General features: G+C 34.1%; 1 protein-coding gene across 1 annotated transcript; it reads right to left on the reverse strand.

Annotated features, from left to right (window-relative positions):
- Window positions 1-470: 470 nt before the first annotated feature.
- LOC117926077 (50S ribosomal subunit assembly factor BipA-like) lies at window positions 471-19239 on the reverse strand. The gene is made up of 14 exons (XM_034845160.1): window positions 18838-19239; window positions 18431-18505; window positions 17630-17780; window positions 12285-12353; window positions 11988-12160; window positions 11049-11186; window positions 9702-9827; window positions 9063-9161; window positions 7406-7526; window positions 7174-7237; window positions 3446-3500; window positions 3234-3358; window positions 729-828; window positions 471-590 (listed from the first exon to the last, which is right to left on the reverse strand). Exons 1-14 carry the CDS (start codon window positions 19177-19179, stop codon window positions 471-473), a joined length of 1758 nt encoding a protein of 585 aa, XP_034701051.1. The 5' UTR covers window positions 19180-19239.
- Between the last annotated feature and the right edge of the window lie 3473 nt (window positions 19240-22712).

Consider the following 22712-nt stretch of genomic DNA (forward strand, 5'->3'; position numbering starts at 1 on the left):
ATATTTATTCTCTTTTCCGATAAGGATAATTTAAAAGAAAAATCAAACAAATTCAACATTTTTCCTACAGGCTGCAGCAAGGGGATTTTGAACTGCGGACCACAAGCTCAAAATGAGCATTACTACTACACTATGTTGCATCCTTGTTTGTGTTAATTTTTAACAGAAAATAACTAAATAGCCTATTTCAAAAAAAATATATATATATATAAATCACATATGTTTTTTTTTTTTTCATTTTCAATTTGTTTTCATATTTAAATACGACTTTTTTTTTATTTACCATTTTGAATGTATTTTCATATTTAAATATTGTATATATTTTTGTTTATAAATTTAAATCATTAATACATATATATATATAAATGAATAAATAATATTATAAATATTATTTAATTTTTAATTATATATTTTAAATATTTTATAATTAATTTTAATTTTAATAAAATATAAATTATATATTTATGACGTCACCGGTTCGACCGCGGTTCGACCACCGGTTCAACCACTGGTCCGACCAGTGAACTGTGAACCAGTAACTTTTTCGGTTCAACACCCGATCCGGTTCTGAACATATTGCTCAAGAAAGCCTACTAGAATGCTTCATACATAAGAAATGCAGCTTAATCCAGGTCAGTCAGGGTTGGTTGGATGAAAATTGCGATCCCATACCAATTGCATGACCATGAAGTGACAAGGGAAATTGAAAAGGAAAAAAAAACACAAACTGAAAGGGAATAGTGAAATAACATACTTAAGAAAGCACGATGCATAAATCCAGTGCCACGTGTGTCACTGCTAAACACACTCCTGTAACCAACCAGGCCCCTGAAAGTAAACCGAAAAGAAAAATTATCCTTACTATCTGGGGAAGTTCATATATCCAGTAAAATAGATATAATATTCATCACTAAGCAAGAAAACTGAACTCAGCAGAAGAAGACTACTCAATATATCAAAGTTATAAAGCAAAACTCAGAAGAATGTAGAAAACATAAAATGAGTAGCATGTTTTAACAATGCAAATCTAAATCATAACAGAAGCATATACAGGTTATAAGCGGTAAAGGGTTGGGGAGGGTTTGGGGGATGTTCCAGGTTCCAGGCCCAATGGAAATAAAAATTTACCTATCAAAGAAAAAAAACAAAGGAAAAAGCAAACTTGCTTGGCTTGATAAGTAAAATAAGGGCACTCTTACTGGTGATTCTGTATGTTAAAAAATCTATCATGAAAGGAATATGAAATATATTTCATATTCCTTTTCAACTCTAACCCAAGCCCCACCCCATCCCACCAAATGCCTCAGTCTTTTTTTCAGACAAGATTTTGAAGTTTTATAACTGATTAATTTGCACTGAAATGCTAAAGTTTGATATTTGACCAAGTTGAGTGGGTTTCCTCAGCCAAAGAAAATGATTCTGAGGGTGTCATGTCCAGATAGCTTTGTTGCTTTTGGGAGTTTCTTCGGGTTCTCCATTGTTCTTGGCTTCTCTATGGTGAGACTTAGATTATACATCACTCTATTCCATTTTTTTTAAAAAAAAAAAAGGGTTGACCCAAAGATCTTGAAATCTTGAATTACACTCCACGCTTACTCACTAGAGCCACTACATGAATATTTGATAATATGTCATGACACATATTCACAAACCTAAATAAGTCAAATTAATTTGGTTGAATATTCACTTTCCCCATGAGCTGCATGTCTTCAAATAGCCCAACCACTTTGAGTGTCTCATCTTCTACATTGAATAAAGAATGAGCAAGAATTGTGAATTTATGTACAGGAATATGACTCTCTTCATCCTCAGCCTTAGTACTTTCCTTTGTCTTCTTCAATAGATCTTCTCTGTTTTCTGTGGCTCATGTTCAAGGCTTTTTCTTCCCCAACCCCCTATCCTTGATAAACATCTCTTCACTTGAAAACAAGGTAGAAGAATGACAAATAAAAGAGTTGTAGTACTATACTGGACCCTAGGGGTACAACTTGGGCAGGTTGACCAAACCCAACCCTACATTTGGGTAGACTTGAACAATCATTTTCAATACTCAAGTTAAGTTTGGGTTAGGTTTTTTTTTTTAAACCTAAGCTTAATTTGGATTAGGCTTAGGCCAAGGTTTGAATAACCCGAGCCTAAACTAAACCCAATTAATGTTTTTATAGTATTTAAATGTTATTATCCTATAAAAATAATACTTGTTTCTTTCTAGCTTTTTAAGAAAAAATTTCAAATTATATTATATCATATATTTTTTCATTTTTTAAAAGAAATATATATAAATTTATTTTTATTTTTTTGTTGCTATTGTGAAATTTTATCTAATTTACTATTTAAATTTTGATATAAACATATAGAAAAAAAGTTTTTTAAACACATTATAAATGAATTTTGAATTATGCAACCCAATCAATTTGACTAACTTAAGTATATCCTGACCAATCCAAATCTAACTTGACCAACCTGAATACAACCCAAACTTAGATAATGAGGTTTGGTTGGGCTTGGGTTGAGTACCTCGGGTTAGAGGTCAAGTTGGATTGAGATCAAGTGGATTGTTTCTAAATTTGGGTTCAGATTGAGTTAGCCATCAACTTGACCAACTGTCCAAGTTGCAGCCATACCTAACCCTAAAGTAGAGAACCACATGGCTAGGATAGATAAGAGAGACTAGCTAACATTTCTTCTATCACTTTCACCAAATAACAACTAATGAACAACTAAAAATAAAAATAAAAACTGAAATTTCTTAACTACAATCATGGAAAGAAGATGACAAAATCAACGGCACCTTCATTTTTTATTACATCTTCTCCAATAGTTTTTCCCCAAATGGATACAACCATGATGAAGTCTCAGACTCTCCCTTTGTTGCCATGTACATAAACCAAGGTTATAACAAAAGCATATCTCACAAAGAGGGTGGGTGGAACAGAGCTAAGACAAGTAAAAGCACCCAAAGAAAAGGTCAATTGAACAGCATAAAATATCATATACTATATCATAGAAACAGTCTCAATGAAGTGTATCAAAAGAGCACCAATAAGTTCCAATAGACACTATATACAATTGAAAAACAAAGAAAAATTGATAAACGTAAAAATAAAATAAAAGAAAGAGGAACAAAGTTAACCCTGCTATGTAACAACAACCAGTTGCTTGAAAGATATCACAAGTTTAACAAAGAAGTAAAAAACCAAATGGTGTAAGAAGGATACGACCAAAGTACTAACCTTGATGGACAAGTCATGGATATTCTTGTTCTGCCCTCACTTCCTGCAACAGGGCCCATGTCAACAACCTCAGCTCGCCTATGAGAGAGTGCCTCCATGACTAACCCAACATGCTCCTCATTGACCTGAAATACCATCTCAAAGTATAAATAATCCAAATCCTCAGTGAAAGAAAAGCAATACATGCATTATACACAGCAATTTTTTTTTACCTCAATAGTCACTTCTTCCAATGGTTCAAACTTGACACCCTTCTCAGTCTTATACCTGATCCATTATAGAAGTATTGATCAAACTGTGAAAGAGAATAGTCTACCAAGAAAAGTAGTTGTGAAGACTTTAAACCTTATACAGGGAACCACAAATTCTTCAGAAATTGTCCAGTCAGTAAATAGTAGAAAGGAAAATTTTAGCACTAGGCTTCATAGTCTTGGCACTAGACCCCTTGTTCAAACCTAATTTGAGACTATCCTCATATTATTGAAGCATCTGCCAATTCAAAGAAAAATAGAGAGAAAATTTTAGCACTAGATGTTGCTTAATACAGTCGTGGCACTAAACCTCTTGTTCAAACCTAATTTGTGACTATCCTCGTATTATTGAAGCTCCAATAAAAATTACAATTGAAGGTTATAACTGTAGACTTTGGAACTCAAGGATAGATGCTGAAGAACATTCTATATTATTAGATTCTACAAGGATAGAAACAACAGAAACAGAAAGTTGGAGGTAGAGGAATGATGATGCTTTACAAATATCAAAAAAACAAATCATCCATGTAAAAAGAAATTTCAGAAAGGAAGGGGAAAACCAAGGAAAAAATGAGACAGAAATTAGTTGAGTAGCTGGACATGAGAAGATAAATAGTTTAGAGAGTTTGACAGGTGATCATGCTGAGGGTGTCATGTCCATATTTAAAAATGTAAAAAAAACTTCTATAAAATGAAATGAAAATTAAGTTTTAGCTGAATTGTTTGGAGATGGAGAACACGTATGGTGAGAGGGTTTGGTGATCGTATTAGGATGTATTAGAAAGCCAATCAGGTTATAAATATGAAATCCCAGGTACAAGAGAGATTTAGTAATAGAAAATGGAAGTAAAACCCAGACCAAGAAACATATGTAGCCCCCAGAGTACTGGAGAACACAATTACTCCCTCCAGAATTACTCCCTCCCAATCAAAGCCTCAGAGCTGCAACATGCAACTAAGTACCTTTCCCTCTTTGAAAGAGAAATTACAACCCCTCTTATAGTTTCTTTCACTACTAAAAATCAGTATATAATGTCATCATATCAATAATGCCTATATCTTTCTTAAGGACATGAGCGCTGCAACTCGTTTCATTATCCAGATCCATATGAGCAAAGGTTCAAGTATAGTAAATAATGTTAAGAAAGCACTTGGTCTACATGTAGATCATCACCATAGCCCTTTAAATACTAAACACCAGTATTTAATCTCATTACATCATTTATGCCTATACCTGTCTTAAGGACATGAGTATTGCAACTTGTTTTATCATCCAGATTAATATGAAGCAAGGCTTAAGTACGGTAAATGCCCTTAAGGACGCACTTAGTCTCCATATGGATCATTATCATAGCCCCTCCTCACACAGAGAGGGAGAGAGAGGAAGAGAGAATGCATAAAAATAAACAAGACAAATCAATACCTTGCTGAGATAATGAACATAATCCAAGGGTTTCATACTATTAAATCATCTAGCAGGCCTTATTTTGAAAGAGTTGACAATCCATTTATGAACAAACAAGTGCATAAGTTTGTAACTATGCAAGGTGCATTAGAAGTACATTCTCTTTATAAGAAAATATTCCTAGAAAAGGACAAAAAAAAGGGGGAAAGTAGAAAAAACACATGAGAGATCCACAAAGTGAAGTGACAAAAAATAAGCAAGAACTTAAAAACACATTGCAATCGCAGTAAAAAATGAGGGACAAAACCTAGCATCTCATTCTTTTTTTTTTTTTTTTGATCAGAAACGAAGAAGATTATATTAATATAAGAACAAATACAGGAGAGATAAAAGAGACAAGAGAAAGAGAAAAAAACCAAGGGAAGGATGAGAGGTCCTTCCTACAAAAATTGAACAAAGGAGAAAACTCCCAACAATAGAATTCTAAAAACAAAGAGAAACCCCATCAATCTTCAAACTTTTGAAACGCAAACCCCAATCCAATTGAGTTGTAGAACGTTTAGAGGAACTCCTCTAAAAGCTTCAATACAAGAAGCCCATAGAGAAGAATAAAACCGGATCAAATCTCATACCATCTCTTCCGTTCTCCTTTTATCCTCAAAGATCCTATTGTTTCTCTCTTGCCACACCATCCAAATCAAAGTAAGGCAAGCAATTTGCCAAAGTGTCTTGCCTCTTAATGAGTTCCCCAAGCCTTTAAAAGTAATAACCAACATGTCCTCAAGGCTCCCTGGAGGGACTCAAACCAACCCTACTAGATTGAACAACCTGTGCCAAAGTCCAATGGTAACGGGACAATGAAGAAAAATGTGGTCAATCGACTCTCCATTTCCTTTGCAAAGAATGCACCATTGAGGACAAAGGGCTTTGTAGGGTCTTCTCAATTGCAACTTGTCATTAGTGTTTACCTTCCCATGTGCTACTAACCGAGCGAGGGCCTTAACCTTTGAAGGGACTTTTGAGCTCCATAAGAACTTGGCCGGAAGGAACAATAAAGGATTTGAGACTTTTGACAAGGCCAAGAAAAAAGATTTCACTGAAAACAAACCTGGCGAAGACAAAGACCACGCTCTTGAATCTGATGAAGAATGAGAGAAAAGCACAAAACTAAGGGAGGACATTAATCTCTGAAGGAGATCAATTTCTGAATCCATTAGATTGCGGCGAAAGTTAAAATTCCAAGACAGTGGTAAGGAATTGCTAAGGACATTTGAGACAGTGAGGTTTTTCACATAAATAACTCTGTAAAGATTAGCAAATTGAGAGCAAAAAGTTTGGTTACCCCACCAAAGATTTTCCCAGAACCGAATTCTCTCCCCATTGCCCACCACTAGGCGGACAAAAGGGGAAAACTCCTGGAAAACTTGAGCAATAGCCTTCCAAGGACATCTGTGTGACCATCTAACCACCGTGTTGGCGTCCCATCCATTAGGATGTGTCCCATATATGCTCGCAATAACCTTATGCCAAAAATCACTCCTTTCTCTAGGGAACCTCCAAAGTCATTTCCCTAAGAGAGCAATATTTCTCATAGAAGTCTTCCCAAAGCCCAAACCTCCCAACTCCTTTGGTCTACTAACAACCTCTCATCTGATAAGATGATCTTTCTTCCCTTCCCCCGCCCCAGACCAAAGAAAATCCCTTTGCATCTTCTCAATCTTTGAAGCTATTGATACTGGGATTTTAAAGAGGGAGAGGAAGTAGCTAGGGATGTGAGACAGACAAGACTGAATTAAAGTAATCCTCCCTCCTAAAGACAAAAAGACCTTTTTCCACCCATCCAGCCTCCTCGAAATTCTCTCAACCACCGGATCCCAAAAGTCTATTGTCTTTGGGTTCCCTCCCAAAGGAAGGCCTAAATGAGACAAAGGTCACTCTGACACTCTGCATTCCAAAACCGAAGCCAAACTAGACAACAGCTCCTACCTAGTGTTAATACCTGAAATGGTGCTTTTTTCTAAGTTGATTTTTAAACCAGATACTTGCCCAAAAACCAAAAGGATAATCTTGAGGTTTTGAAGATGTTCCATAGAGGCTTTAGAGAAAAAGATGGTGTCATCAGCAAACTATAACAAAGACACTCTAGTCCTATCCCTCCCCACAAAGAAACCCTCAGTTATCCCAGTTTCCTCTGCTCTGATCATCAACCTACTTAGAACATCTGCTACTAGAGTAAAAAGGAAAGGAGAAAGGGGGCCTCATTCTAGCAAGCAACGATACTCACATGACTTTAGGTGGTGAGACGGAGAGCTCAAATCCTTCACGCCTCATATTCTCAATTAAGATACCTGTTTTGCACAACATAAAAACCACATTCAGAAGACAATTGAACTTAATGGCGAACAAAATTTGAGACGTAAAAGGGAAAAGTAGCAGTATAATATGAACTTCTCCTTTTTTGCTTTAACTTGGTAAAATATGAGATAGAAGATGGATAAATGATTAACGGAACTCACCCAGTTGAAGCTCTCCCCTCCCCTGAACTTCATATGATTCTGATAATCCTGGGAGCACATTTATGGCTAGATTTGTTTCTGCTTCCGCCATTAATCGGTCACCAATTTTTCCACCAGTTAACTATAATAAATCAAAATTAGGACTTTACTGCTAGTAAAGCAGTCCAGGATTTCTTGGGCAAAGAAGAAGACACAGTATCAAGCATAGAAGAAAACCTATCTTTGACCAAGGTGAAGCACCACATCTAAAACATGGCACAGAGAAAAATTTTAAACAAAATCCAAAGGGGAAAATGGACATGGAACTAGATATAGCACATCGTAAGATGTTAGAGGAATTCAGGCTAGGGGAACAGAAGGGGTTTTTTTTTTCTATCCAAGGGATTTGTAATGCTTCACATAGTAGCAGAAGAAAAATCTCACCAAATAATCGCTTCAAAGTGATTATAAAAGAGATGGAGAAAACACACACACACATACATATGTATATTTTGATAGGTATATTTTTGTCTTCATTGGGAGTTGAACCTAGAACCTCCCACAAACCCTCCCCAACCCTTTACCACTTGAGCCATGCCTCAAAGGCCTTTCCATTAATATATTTACAATGTGACCACAAATCAGAGCTAACTTTCAAGCTTTTCTTTTTTGTAATTAAAAAAATATTAGATCTTAACTCCTTAAATTCCAGAGAGAGAGAGAAATAGAGATTTATTTTACAACTATTCTTTCCATCAAAATATTTACAATGTGACAACAAATCCCAGCTAAGTTTTGAGCAATTCTTTTTTTGGTTTAAAAAATATTAGATCTCAACTCAACTCAATTCAGAAAATCATTAAATTCAAACTACTTTAGATTGAACAAACAAATCCTCTTTCACCATTCAACTCTAGTGGACCCACATCATCTGTAACTTCACAGGCCAACCATGTCTTTCTCTTAGTATCTTGGTCCGCATTCTTTTTGGGTCCCTAACACCTCCAAATTAAACTAGATCACTCCTTACAGTTGATTCCTTTGGTCCGATTTGAATAATTAGCACAAACATAGGGAGTTGTGACCATGCTAGACATTAACATAACACAAATATTTACAGACACGTCAAACAAAAAGAATATATAAATGTGGAACAGACCTGAACACAGGTTCAACAAGCACAGTTACAATAATACATCTTTTCACTCGTAATGACATTAAACTTATTTGGACCAATGGTATACCATAGAAACATGAATTCAAAGTCTGGATTCCACTAGAGGCAATGGCATTCCAAAGTCAAATTTATAATAAGCCCTACTTTGGTTTTTCAAATTAGAGAAGACTATAAAGGAGGGAGGAGACTAAAAAAACAATGAGACTATTTAATGATAGTTTTTTTTTTATGGGTAAGACTATTTAATTATAGTTGCCATGCCCTTGTATTGTTTTCTTATATTTTCCCATGCCAGCATGTCCAAGTGATGGGAAATCTGTCCAGTGTTTTGAGTCTATACAACACAGGTTTTGAGCTTCTGTCCCTCACAACATGGAAATACTCTTATGGAAGTTCAAAATCAAAGTAGCACATTAACACCCAGATTGAAGAACAAAACATTAAGGATATGGTACCAAGAAGTAATTAATGACAAAGAAGAAAGCAAAATTTTCAACTTACATGGGTGCCATCACGACCAGCCAGTGGAGAGTCATTGACGCTAAAGGTCATGGAAATGGTTGGGGGATCCAACTCAACAGTGGGCAGTGCAGTCATAACCTGGCAGACCACAATTTGAAGATTCAGTAAGAAAGCAATACAAGAAACATCCTAAAGTTTAAATAGCTAAAAATAGATTTCCAAAAATCTTTCAAAGAAAGGCCAGGTAGCTATAAGTATGACAGTTCATACCCCTGACAGGTTAAAACTAAGTTGAGATGCAGATGCAGATGCAGCAGAAACAAGACTACATAACTAAAACAACCATTTCCAACCTAAGAAAAGCGTCATCTGGTAGAGGCTGCACAAACCTGTTAGTCATATCATGGTAGCCAGGTACGGCTACTCAAAGTACTGCAACCTCAATTTGAATGAGGGGCCAGAAAATCATGCAATTTTACGACACACAAGTACAATAGTCTTTGCTCTTTGAAAGAAGAGCAGGCATCAATGATTTGCTTTAGTGGAGAGTGGTCTTACAGAAATTTGTCATTAGTAGTATCGGCAAAATCAGTTCTTTGATAAAGAGTAGTGAAAAGAATAAAGGATGAAAAGCATTGTTGACCCTTCGCAGAAGCAATATAAAATGGATGTACTGACCTCCACATTCGCCACTGTATGTCCAATAGATGGACTTGTCAACCCAGCCATTGATATTATATCACCAGCTCCTGCACTGTCAATTAAAACCATGTTTGTACCCTTCTTTTTCATTAGTTTCAGAACCTACAAGAGAACAAATATGAAGTTAACCCATATAATTGAATTTCTAGTTGTAGAACGTAATGATATTGATTTTAACATAAAGAATTTTCCAATTTTATTTGACATAACAATCAATTTTGGCTACATTTCATAGGAAATTGTGAGATAAGAGGAGATATAATTAAATAAAATTTCCTTTTACTAATTCTAATGATATGATCGATTTTTTTTATAACTATTTTCTTAAGTCTTCATTAAAGCAGGTGAAATAATACTTGGCTTGACACAATGCATTTCACTTTCAGGAGAAGTGACAAGGTTTTTAAAGATCCCTCTGAGTGTCATTTGTTTAGATATGTAGGAAGAATTAGGAATATAATAGACATGAGCATTTTTGTTTGGGGTTGCCTATACTTGACAGACCATGGGATTCTAGACATGAACAAATGCAAGGAATTAAAATGTTGGGCCTCTTCATTTATTCTTTTTCAAGTAACAAAGAAACGTCAAGCCCACTCAAGATAGGGAGCACCAACCAGATGAAGCACAAAATTAAAGGAAGTGCCGTAAAATGGCCTATTCAGCAAGAATACATAGCATCTTGACTAACAAGATAATTATATTCAGACTTGTCAAAAAAAAAAAACAAGATAATTATATTCAGATACCACTTATGGTGGCCCATTCCTATTAAGCTTGGCTATGTGCAATATTTAAAATTATAAAATAATAATCATGCGGATCAGTGATTGTTAAGAACTTTTTGATAATTTAGTGCAAATGGGTAGATCACAATATCTAAAACCAAATACACAATTGAACAAATTTCAGGGTTGGCATATGGCAAATTAACATCTTTTACTATAATGAAGCATTCACCAAATGAGTGGGCTCACTCAAGGACATTAGACATAAAACATTAAAGTGAAAAATAAAGAAACGAGTAGCATGCATGCACACAGACACGAAAGGAGTAAGAATTTTCTTCCCCAACATTCCAGACACGATTTTGAACTCTCCTTTTTTTATTATGCACCACAAAAAAAAAAACCATGAGTTCCATATAGCCCCAATATAAGCTGCATAAAGAACATGGATGGATAGGAAAGGGGACAAACCATTATAGACTACTACCATCATCAAATCACACAAGGACCAGAATTCATTAAACTGAGATTTAAAACATTGTCTCATAGATTTTATTATCAGCATTTCAACTGCAACAAATAAGGAACCACAAACCTTTCCCTCTTCAATTTTCTCCACTCCAGAATCTGTGCTACGAAGTCCATGTACTCTGTCCCCAACACGGATAACACCAGAAGAAACACGTCCAGTCAATATTCGCCCAAGATAAAAATCTTTTTCCATCATGGAAACCTGAAATAAACTGTCAAATATATTTTCCAATGTTCCCAATTAAATAAGAAAAGCTTGAAGAAAAAAAGGCAGTAAAGAAACTGAAAAAGAGGAGGAAGTGTGAGCAAGAAAAGAAAAGAAACAATTCCAGTGAATATAAATCTAAAGATGCCTAGGAATTCAACTATTTAACAAGTTGAGAAATATAAGTACTGGCCCAAACAGTCAAATGCAGAGAAAGAATGCTCCGTTCTGAGTTTTATAAGGTGGTCAATCATCCAAAGATGTGTAGGAGTTGCCATCAACTACCCACCTATTTAAGAAAGGTACATACTGGTCTTCAACAGAAAAAATGAGCTTCCTAAGGTTTGTATGGTTACTCTTCCTATAAAGGTTGGTGATTGTTCTTGCCGATGAACATGGGTACCACCACTACTAACTAAAGTGAATCATAAGCTACTTCTTGTATAAATCAAACAACTGTGAAACTTTTTTAGTCAAAAATAAATAACTAGGGAATATCATTTGTTTGCAATACCACCAGAGTCTTTGATCATGAAACTCTAATGCCTAATCTGCAGGAACCTTCATGTGATACCTAGCTTTGTCCAGTCAGTAGCAACTGAAACTTTAATGGAGGTAGTTTAGTCATTTCTCATATTTTTAATGCAAGCTGCTTCACAAATCAAGTGAGGACAGTAAGACTGCAAAAAGCAAGTAATCTGCACATTTTCTTTACAAAAATAAAAATAAAATTGTGTTTCTGCCAGTTTAGAACTCTTCATGATCTTGATTCTCTATAGCTTATAGGCAACTACTAACCAGCATTTGAAAAGGTGCATCAAGGCTTGCTGTTGGTGGAGGAACATGTCTTATGATTGCATCAAGCAACTCTGACATGCTCTTGGTATTATCAGGAGGACTTTTAGTGAAGGTGGAGGAAGCCCATCCTTCTTTGGCAGAAGCATAGAGAACTGGAAAATCCAGCTGCTCCTCTGAAACAAGAATGCAAGAAAATTTATCAAATTTGATCATCTAACTAACAAATAAACCAGGGAAAGTCACAGCAGAAGCAGCTAGATTCATGGAACTTTTTCCCATTTCAGATATTTCTTGCACCTGTAGCACCAAGATTTGCAAAAAGATCAAAGACTAGACTCTCAACTTCATCACACCTCTCCTCAGTAACTGCAAAAAAAACAATCAAGAACAGAAGAATTGGTGCACGCCAAAGAAAAAGTTGCAAATTCAGTAAAGAAATTCAGAAGAGAGAATGTTTCGGCAATCTGGCCCTAGGAACTACTGGCGGCAATGTTTAACTATATAAATTCAACTTTATTTCATGTGTTTCTTCCAATTAGGTGAACAAACTTGCCTACATTTCAATTCAATAGAAATCCCTATCATTCAACAGGAAAGTAAAACAGAGTAATTTTTCAGTATGTACAATTTTTTTTTCTTTTGGTAAGTAATTTTCCAGTATGTAAAAGAACAGAAACTTATGCTATTGGCTTCCTTTCAAGATTATCCACATGGAGGATTAGCATATTCCCATATCCAGAAAGTTTTTACTTTTTGAAGATTAAAGTTCCATTTGGATCATGGGAAGTACAAGGGAAAGGGGAAAAATGGAGAAAGAAAGAAAAAATGAAAGAAAAGAAAAATTGCATTTGACTTTAAGAAATGTTTTCTCCAGTCTTTTCAAATTTTTAGTCCTGTTATATGTGGACAATGAAGAATTAGAACATTTTCATTATATTTTCAAATTTTCTTCATATTTTTAAGGCAAACCAAACAAGAGATTTGGGATCTCTTCCTACTTGTTTTCTTTCCTAAGTACTTTCTGTGATTCAAATAGAGGCTAAAAATTTATTAGTCAAATGTAGCAAGGTCATACACAAGCAAATTTTGAATTAAGATTGGTAAAAAAAATCCAAAACCTCTGCAAAAGAAGTTCTGTCAAACAAATCTACCATTGGGATTCCAGAAAAAGGAAAGATTTCAGAAAAACATCTTTTAACTTGCTCAAATGTTTTCTGAATATACTCCTTCCTCTTATGGCAGCCAAATTTGATCCACCACCCGTCAAACCATTCTTGGACCAAACAAGGCATGAACTAACTGACATCACAAAGAGAATATTAAGGCCGCTGATTTCTAGCCACTGCAAAGTATAAAAGATTAACCAATTCTTCATCACTCCTTGCATCACCAATTTGGCATATCTAATTTCTATTGATAACATGTCTATCAAAAAAAAAAAATTTCTATTGATAACATGCTCAAGCATAAAAAAATTATCTTCACCACTAACAGCAGCCTTGGAAGGACCCAAATAATTCCCCACTTCTAACCTAGAAAGAGTTATCCTTCATCACAAAAAGGCTCTCAATTAAAAATTAAATAAATAAGTACATTAACCAACTAAAAACAATTAAAATATATTATCCAAAAACACCTTATTTTTCTATTTTTAAGAATAGAAAACTGTTTTCTGCTTTCTAGTTGTCAAACATGTTTTCCCTTTTTTTTTTGTTCTAGAGAACAAACAACTGTTTTCAAAAATAGTTACCAAACAAGCCCTAAAAAACCTTTTTCAAGAATAGTTCCTAAGCAGACCCTAGACTTATGAAATCAACATCACCCATAAAAAAATTTTTAAAGAGGAGTTCCTATAAAAAGAAAATTTGATACGATATGAAAATGAATAAGATATTAGAGGGAAAAAATGCCTAAGAAAGGAAAGTGAAACCCCCTATTATACAAAAGTATACAAAGAGTGACGAAATGCAAGAAGGAAAAGATGAAAAGGAAAGGAACCAAGCCTGCACACCATAGCCTTGACCTAATGAACTAATAAAATTAAGGAGATCACAAAGCATTCACACCTTTGAACATCAAAGAAGGATATGATTTCTTAACTCCATATCTTTTAAGAAACAATATCCATAAACCCAACGTCCTTATGAGTTAGATCAACTATAAGGATCTTTTCCCAAACTATTTCCCGAGTAGAAAAGCACACCTTTAGAGGCACCCATGAGTTTGGCACCTCCTTTGCAAGAAATTGCAAGAAAATTTCAGAAGATAAAGAAAAATAAATTAAAATATTTAATAAAAAATAAATTAAAAGATTCAATAAAAATAAATAAATTAAAAGATTTAATAAAAAATTAATCATAAAAAAAAAAAAAGACTTAATAAAAAATTGTTCGTGCTAAGCATCCCTCTCCGCTAACTTATCCTCAAGAATCCCTTGTAAAGTCAAAATGTGGATATGCTTGCGAAAGCCCACTACCCCCCTCCAACTTCCAATCATGGAGCTTCCTACAAAAACAATGTCTCTAGAGACCCCTGCCCTCTTCACCACCCAAGGCGCTATGACTCTCACATTTCAATTGGAAACAATTCTAAATATTTTACAAACACTGGTTCTTTGAAAGAATCCTCACACCATCTATGGTTGTGTAGCCATTCCCAACCAAGATGCAAGTTTTAGACTAAAACTCCTCAACCCCACAATGACACAAAATTTACCCATTATTTTTTTTTTCCTTCAAAAAATAAACATTTTCATTCATCAATCAATTAATAAAATACAAGAAGGATAAGCAACCCTTCAAAGATGTACAAATATGATAGAAAGTAACCCCGAGCTAGAACCATAAAAACTAGACCCTCCTCATAAAAACCCACATACATACAGGATTACAATCATTGGACACTCATGGGGAAAGGAAATCTCCAACAAAGGAGGTCAAATGCTTTGCTTGTTGTTTGGCTAGTTGATATGCGACCTGGTTAGCTGAACAAGGAATCCAAGAGAAAGAACCAAATTTACCCATTATTGCCCTGTTCAATAAGCAATCTTGCTCTTTTGCAAAACCTCCACAGCCACTAGCCAAGCAAAACTTTGTTCAGGGTAGAAACACTTCTAACACCCATTTGTTCCTAGGAACAAAGGTCTACATTACTAAATTGTTTTTTGGAAAAAATGGTCTCCTAATATATGATCCTTTTAGATTTCCCTAATCAGATTCTAACTACCCTAAGGATGACAACAAAGACTGAAATATACCAACGAGCAAGAGGAGTGCTTTTGATAAGATTTGACCAACCCCACTTGAACAAATGTTGCTTCTTCCAAGAGGAAAGTCTTTTTGGGATGTTTGTCCACCACATTATATAGAATCTTAAAGAAGCCCTTATAGAAAAGCAAAAAATAAGTGGCACATGGTCAAGACAAACACTGGGTTTGAATCCTACGTAGCCCAATTGGTCAGGACAAACACTGAGAAGTGTGGTCTCAGTAAGTGGCACATGGTCTTGGGTTTGAATCTTGTCACTAATGATACCTTGAATTTACCCGATGCTAGTTGTTGCAGGGCGGTCGACACCCTCAGGTTTGGATCTCCATGAAGAGTCCTAAAGGCTTGGTCATGGAAGGTTCCTCGGTTATTAAAACAAATAAATGATGGTTAACTCACCCAAGCAACACCCAAGGACACAACTCCCAACTATTGAAACCTCCCCCATGGGAATTAGCAAGCTCTTTTGAAGATCCATTTTCAAGCGCGAAACAATTTCAAAGCATTAGAAAACCCATCACAAATACATCAACTGGTTGGAACCAAGAAAGTGTTGTTAAGGCCTATTTCCAAAGTTCTCATCACATGGAACTCCTTGAGAAAGTCCATCACCTTTCTCCTCATAGGGAACCAACAACTTTACCAAGAAACTATTGGAAAGCCATCCATGCTTAGGACTTTATTTTCCCCTAGCTCATACGTAATATAAGCCTTCTTTTTTAAAATAGTCTTTTTGATAGACAAAGATCAAATATAAATCACAATGAAAGAGAATCAAACAACCATCCATAGAATCCAATTCTAAATAATAATATTTGATTTTTGAGATCACACATTACCAATATTAAGCTAGCCACGTTAAGAAAATTTCCATGTGACTCAAAAAATAACATTCCCAATTGTACCCTAATCCTACCATTATAGGATATTCAAATCACAGTGTCGTTATCATGTCAAGCATCCACCACATCCAAGATACAAATGTTCCATCATTTGCAAAGCACCTTCCATTAAATCTCTTCTAGTATTTGATCCTCAAAGAAATCCATAACAAATCCCACTCTCCCAATCAATTCTCACCAAACATGAACAATGAAAGTGATTGGACGAGCCCCAAAGGGAATTAGAAAGGATTTGACATTTTCCAGGCCTCCATCAACATACAAGCCCATTTGTTATACAAGATTGAGCAGTATCATTGTTGACAAAGCAAATTCTCCCTATCAGTTTCCAACTCATTCCAACCTCCCTTAAGATGGACGATTGGAAACCCAATCTACTAAAACAACAATTTCATAAGAAACCTCTTCTCTAAAACACTTAGTGAACTGCACTCATCAGTCAAGAAATAATGCTCACCATTAAATAAACCCTACTTTTCCACCAACACATGATTAGCCCACTCATAAGAAATAGTCCTTCACATCATAAATCTTAACCACTTAAGAAAACCCCCATAAAGCATTTACCCACAACTTCAGGAAAGCCCCATCAAAGAAATAGCATACATGGCACCAATCCTAACCACCAAACACCATACTCTCAAATGCAACTATTCAAAACTCCCAGGATATTTTAGTCACCTCACCCCCTGGAGAAGACACGTTTAGCAGTAGAACAGGCCACTTCTCAACCAGCATAGCTTTCAGATAAGACTTTTATTTCAAGTGGTGGCAACAAAAACGAAGAAATCATCCTGGCCCATCCTAATTCCTAAAGGGGAGTCTCCTTTTGAAATAAACATTAACTACCTTCTACCATAGACCAACAAAGTTAAAAGGAACAATCAACCTCATTTGATGGCCTATGATGGGCAAAAAAGACTCTCGTGACCAGATCTAGACCTGCTCTAATGGAAATTTTCCGCATCCACAACCCCATCAAAAAAGGTAAACAGCCAAGCAGTCGAAGCCTTGAGATGACAAAAAACCGATAGCACCAATTCTTCATCTCTCTAAACCAAGTTAACTAGCTAAGAATATTATGAAGACTTTGAATCTTCTATAAGACATAAACTGGAAAAAAAAAAATCTAATCTTACATAGAATTGTAAAAGGGAAGGACATATGTGTAAGGGTACAATGTTTAACAAAAGAAAACACGAGAAATCATAAGTTGGAATTTGGAAAAAAAAAAAAAAAAATGCAAGGGAGAGGATGAAATGGGAGGTGGTTGTGCGAAAACATAATTTTTAAAGACCTTGTCTTTATGGAAGCAATTGATCATCATCTTGCCTTTTTATCTTTTTATTTTATTTATCTATGTTTTGCTTTGATAATCAAAAGAACATCACTAAAAATTGCATAAAAATAACATTTCATGTATAAAATTTAAAATATATATATATATATATATATATGCTATAGAAAGTCACACCTGCAGGACGGTCTACTTTGTTTAGAAGAAGAATAGGGCGTAATCCATATTTTAAGGCTTTTGCAAGGACAAACTTTGTTTGTGCAAGGGGACCTTCACCAGCATCTACAACTAAAACTGCTCCTTCAACCATGCCAACAACCCGCTCAACCTAACCAACAGAAAAAGTAATTATACAAGGATCAACTTAGTGATCTCGCAAAATAAAAACAAGAAAACTTGCAAACCAGTGTGTAAGTAAAGCTTACACCTAGAAGCACCTCAGAGCAAGGCACAATAGAAAAGCCTTATGGTTGAGTATTAGAAGCTCACAGTTAAAACACCATCTTATGTTCAGGGCATGTAACCTGCATATTTACCATTTTGAAACCTAGGACCATATGCTCCAAATTAGTCCCTTCTTTTTACTGTTCCCATCTTTTTACTAAACTCACAGTAACTGCATGATAATTATTCTCAAGTTATTAAGGATTTGCTTTACATGAAGCATTTCTATAGCAGGTGGTAAAGGGAAATAATGCAAGGTAGTTTTTCATTAATTCATTACTCTTCCTTAGAATTACATCCCATATTCAATTCTTCACCAATAATACACATTTTTTTCCCTCAAAAGGTCAAATCATTTGGGTTATGGGCTTTTGTTTTAGCATCAACATCACTGATCATAGGGAAAAAAACCCATGATATAATAAATAGCTCAAGGGTTAACTGCTAAATATTCCTCAGCCTTCAACCAACTCTTTATCTTTTAAACCATTAACAAAATATTGGTACTATGAAGAAATCTCAGCAGAAACATACTTCACCACCAAAGTCCGCATGGCCGGGTGTATCAACCATATTTAGTTCGTTTTCCTTCCACAAAATGGCCGTAACCTGCAAATAATTGATAGGGAATAGAATAAAGCGTTTGGGGATGGAAAGAACAATCAAAGCAATTGGTGATCCAATCCAACCATACAAGAAAGTCCATAAAGCAAACCACATCATCATAATCAAATATAGTCCACCTGGTTGCCGAGAAACAGTAAGAAACGAAAAAACAAAGACTAGGAATCAATCAAACATACTATACCTGCGCATTCTCACTAAATCAAATACACCAGAAACAAAACTAAATCAAATTTCATAACTTTCCAAAACTCTTTCTTTTCCCAAATTCTTTCGGAAACCAAAGGAAGGATTTTTATGGTTAGTGAGAATAGGACCTTGGAAGCAATGGTGATGCCGCGCTCGCGCTCGAGACTGATGGAGTCGAGGGCGCGCTCGTGGGGGATGTCGGCGCCACACTGCCGGAGGAGCCGGTCCATCAGGGTGGTCTTCCCATGATCCACATGTGCAATCACGGCCACGTTCCGGAGCCGGTTCGGGTCCAGGGAGCTTCCTGGAGCGGCGGCTGCGGCAGCTCCCGCCACCGCCGAGAAACAGCGGGGAAGCGTGTAGGCATGAGGGCGTGGACAGAGGAATGGCCTGAGAGGGGCCGACGGGGAAGAGGACGAGAGAGACTTCCTGGTGGTCGACCAAAGAGAGCGAAGCAGTGGACCGGCCATTTCTCTTCAGAAATGGCTGCAGAAGCTCAGGGTTTAGCGCATGTGCTAGGGTTTTAGCCTTTTGGAAAACACAAAATTGGGAATTGGTATTGGCTCAACATTTTTCTATAATTATTATTAAAAAAAATGTCATTTTATAATTTTAAAAAATATTCTATTATTTTACTTATATTATTTAAATTTAAAATGAATCATGTTATTTATTTTTGGTTTGCAACTTCTAACCATAAAGCATAAGCAACAGGGTGGTCATGGCCCCATACCCTGACCTTGGAGTCCAAGGTTTAAGCCCTATGTCATCCATTCTACATTGGAAGGAAATGTATTCATCTCTATCCATTTGTAGAAATCCACAAATTTAATGTCAAATAAATTCTAGTATGAATTAGCTCAAGAGAATGTTAAGATACTAATTCAATATTATACCAAATTTACAATTTGGATAATTCAAAGGCATGGTAGAATTTGGATTATTAAATTATGATACAAATATATTAGACTCAAGTATAAAGAAATGAGAATTGGTATATCGACATAGGACATAAATATAAAGTAACAATAAGGGGTAAAAAGCAATAGGATCTTTGGATATGGAGTAACTTGAGATTAACTAATACTTTTTTTATATAGTACTGAAAAGTGTTTTCTGACAAGAATGACCCATAACTTTTAACAAGAACCGAAGGGTCTATTTGATTGTTGTTTTTAAGAACTATTTTTTATTCTTGAAAATTAAAAAAAAAACATTAAAAACATTTTGGAGAAGGGAGTGTGTTTTTGTTTTTTGTATTTCTCATGTTATCAAAAACCACTTTTTTTATAACAATAAAAAAGATGTTTTTATTGTTTTTTTGTTGTTCAAAGAACAAATTGTTCTTCGTGTTTTTTCACTGTTTAAAAAGTTATTTGTTTAAGAAAATTATAACTAGTGTAAAATTTTCAAAATTGAATAATTTTTTTTAATTAAAATGAATTGTACATATAAAAATTATTTATATATTTATAACATCAAGTTAATTGAAGAAAACGTTTTATTAATTGAAAAAACAACTTTCAAATATGTTTTTATTTTACTTATTTTAAAAAACTTTTATTAACTTAGCCAAACATGTTCTTTTTGTTTTTTAGAATAAAAATTGTTTTCTAAAATTTAGTTCCCAAATACAATTTTGTTTTTGAAAAACCAAAATTTGTTTTCAAAAACTATTTTCCAAAATAGTTTTCAAAAATAGTAACCAAATAGCCCAAAGTTTTGCCTTTTCTCTTTTTATGTTTCTTCAATGTAGTGATAGTTGAAGCTTCAATGTCATTTGTTAGTGTAATAATATTAAGATAAAATCATGTGCACACAAAAGTACATGAGACTTAAAATGATTTGGCAAACCATACTTGCATCCATAGATGGAAGAGAATCATTCTAACATCATAGATAATATCTTAGAGGACAAAAAGAAACACACATAACTATTAATCCCTAAAATATTTCTTTTTTTTTTACTCTTTATATTTGTACTTTGAACTAAGTGTCTATCAACTTGAATTAGATTTCAATGTCAATTTCATCTTATAACTTTTTGGGAGAATTATGTTTTAGGGATAGATGGGTCCCCAAATTAATAAAAGGTCCATATAACTCTTCAAATTGAGTTGAAGGATATGAAATAGTAACGGACAAATATACCCTTTAAGAACACATATAAAATATTTTATAAAATTAAGTTAAATAATTTTTTTCAATAATTTTTTTTTCAAAAATACTAAATTAAATAAAAGTGGTTTTCAAAAATATTAAATTAATTTTTTTTTTCAAAAATATTAAATTAAATAATTTTTTTTTCAAAAATATTAAATTAAATAAAACTATTTTAAAAAAATATTAAATTAAATAATTTTTTTAAATATTAAATTAAATAAATTTATGTTAAAAAAAATATTAAATTAAATAAAAGTATTTTAAAAAAATATTAAATTAAATAATTTTTTAAATATTAAATTAAATAAATTTATTTTTTAAAAAATTAAATTAAATAAAAGTATTTTTAAAAAATATTAAATTACATAAAAGTATTTTAAAAAATATTAAATTAAATCAAAATATTTTTAAAAATATTAAATTAAATAAAAGTATTTTTCAAAATATTAATTTTTTTCTCAAAATCAACAAAGGGCATTTTTAGAAATTCTGAAGGATAATATCCTTCAACTCAATTTCCATACTTTCATTGAGTCTTGGACTCAATTTGAAGAGTTACACGGACCTTTTGTTAATTTGGGGGCCCATCTACCCCTAAAACATAATTCTCCCTAACTTTTTCTCTTTCATGTTCTAGAACATTTATTGAGATGTTCTTAATACATCCCTTGTCCTAAAAAGAATTCCATTTCCATAAAGACTTACAATTATATGAAATATTTTGTCCATATTTATTACCAAAAGAAAGATATCCCAAATAGGAATTTGAGGTGCTTTCTAAAAATTCACCCTCAATCAAATTCCAACAAGATAATCTTTCATCTCTCTACAATACATGTCTTTGTTCTATATCTTGCTTTTCCACACTCAAGGAAATCCACTAATGTACTTAGTCTAGCAGTCTTACTTCATGCCCTAACTCTCTTTTATGCCACGATCCTCTTTGTACATCAAGATCCCCTCATGTACTATGGTCCTCTCATGCACCAAGGTCCATTTTTTGTACTATATATGGAATCAAACTATTTAACTATTTTATTGTTTCCACCTTTTAAGATCTAATAAGTGTATATAGAAAGGACTACACTTATTTTGGATAACAAAGTACATGCTCTACGCATCAATTCCAATGAGAGATGAATGACTCCACTTTTAACCAAAATTCTTTTAGCAATCTCCTCTGTGTTTTCCATTTTCCTTAACGTTTTTCAAAAATCTATGCTTTGGGATTTGATGCCATTTGTTGTGCTAATAGAAGCTTCAATGTCATTTGTTTGTACAATATTATAAATATAAACTCTTTTATATACAAAGGAATATAGGGTTTTAATATGATTTAACCGATCATATATACATTTACGTATAAGAAAGAATCAATATGCTGTACCAAACATAATATTACAAAGGAAAATTATTATCCTTTGAAACATCACATATTTATTTTCTCATTGTACCCATACTATGACTCACAAGCCTTCATTCCATCAAGTGTTTCTCACTTTTTTCATGCACGATAGTAGCCAAGGCCAATAGTTCATGAAAGTTTCATTGATAAAATTTGTGAGCACATGTAGACATAAAGTCATTGGATTGGGCAAGAGTAATTGGTATATATGCGTCTCATCAGTTTCTCCACATGCACTTTTTACACTTTCATCTTTGTTTTTTATTCAGGCCTAACGGTAACATTTTAAAGAAGTCCCAAACAAATAAAGGGAGCACTCTTTTCTTTAGTTTATTTTTTTCTTCTTCTTATCCTTTGCTTATTTTTATTTCAAACTTTAACTTTCTTCTATTCTACTTCAACTATGATTTTTATTAAAACAATATTATTTTAATA

This window comes from Vitis riparia, chromosome 12, assembly GCF_004353265.1.
Source record: "Vitis riparia cultivar Riparia Gloire de Montpellier isolate 1030 chromosome 12, EGFV_Vit.rip_1.0, whole genome shotgun sequence".
Taxonomy (NCBI): Eukaryota; Viridiplantae; Streptophyta; class Magnoliopsida; order Vitales; family Vitaceae; genus Vitis; species Vitis riparia.

Coding starts and splice junctions, on each gene's coding strand:
- LOC117926077 (XM_034845160.1), bottom strand. CDS start 19,179: ATGGCCGGTCCACTGCTTCGCTCTCTTTGGTCGACCACCAGGAAGTCT. Junction 18,506..18,837: donor GCATCACCATTGCTTCCAAG/GTCCTATTCTCA, acceptor AATTATTTGCAG/GTTACGGCCATTTTGTGGAA. Junction 3,359..3,445: donor TGGAAGAAGTGACTATTGAG/GTAAAAAAAAAT, acceptor ATGGTATTTCAG/GTCAATGAGGAGCATGTTGG.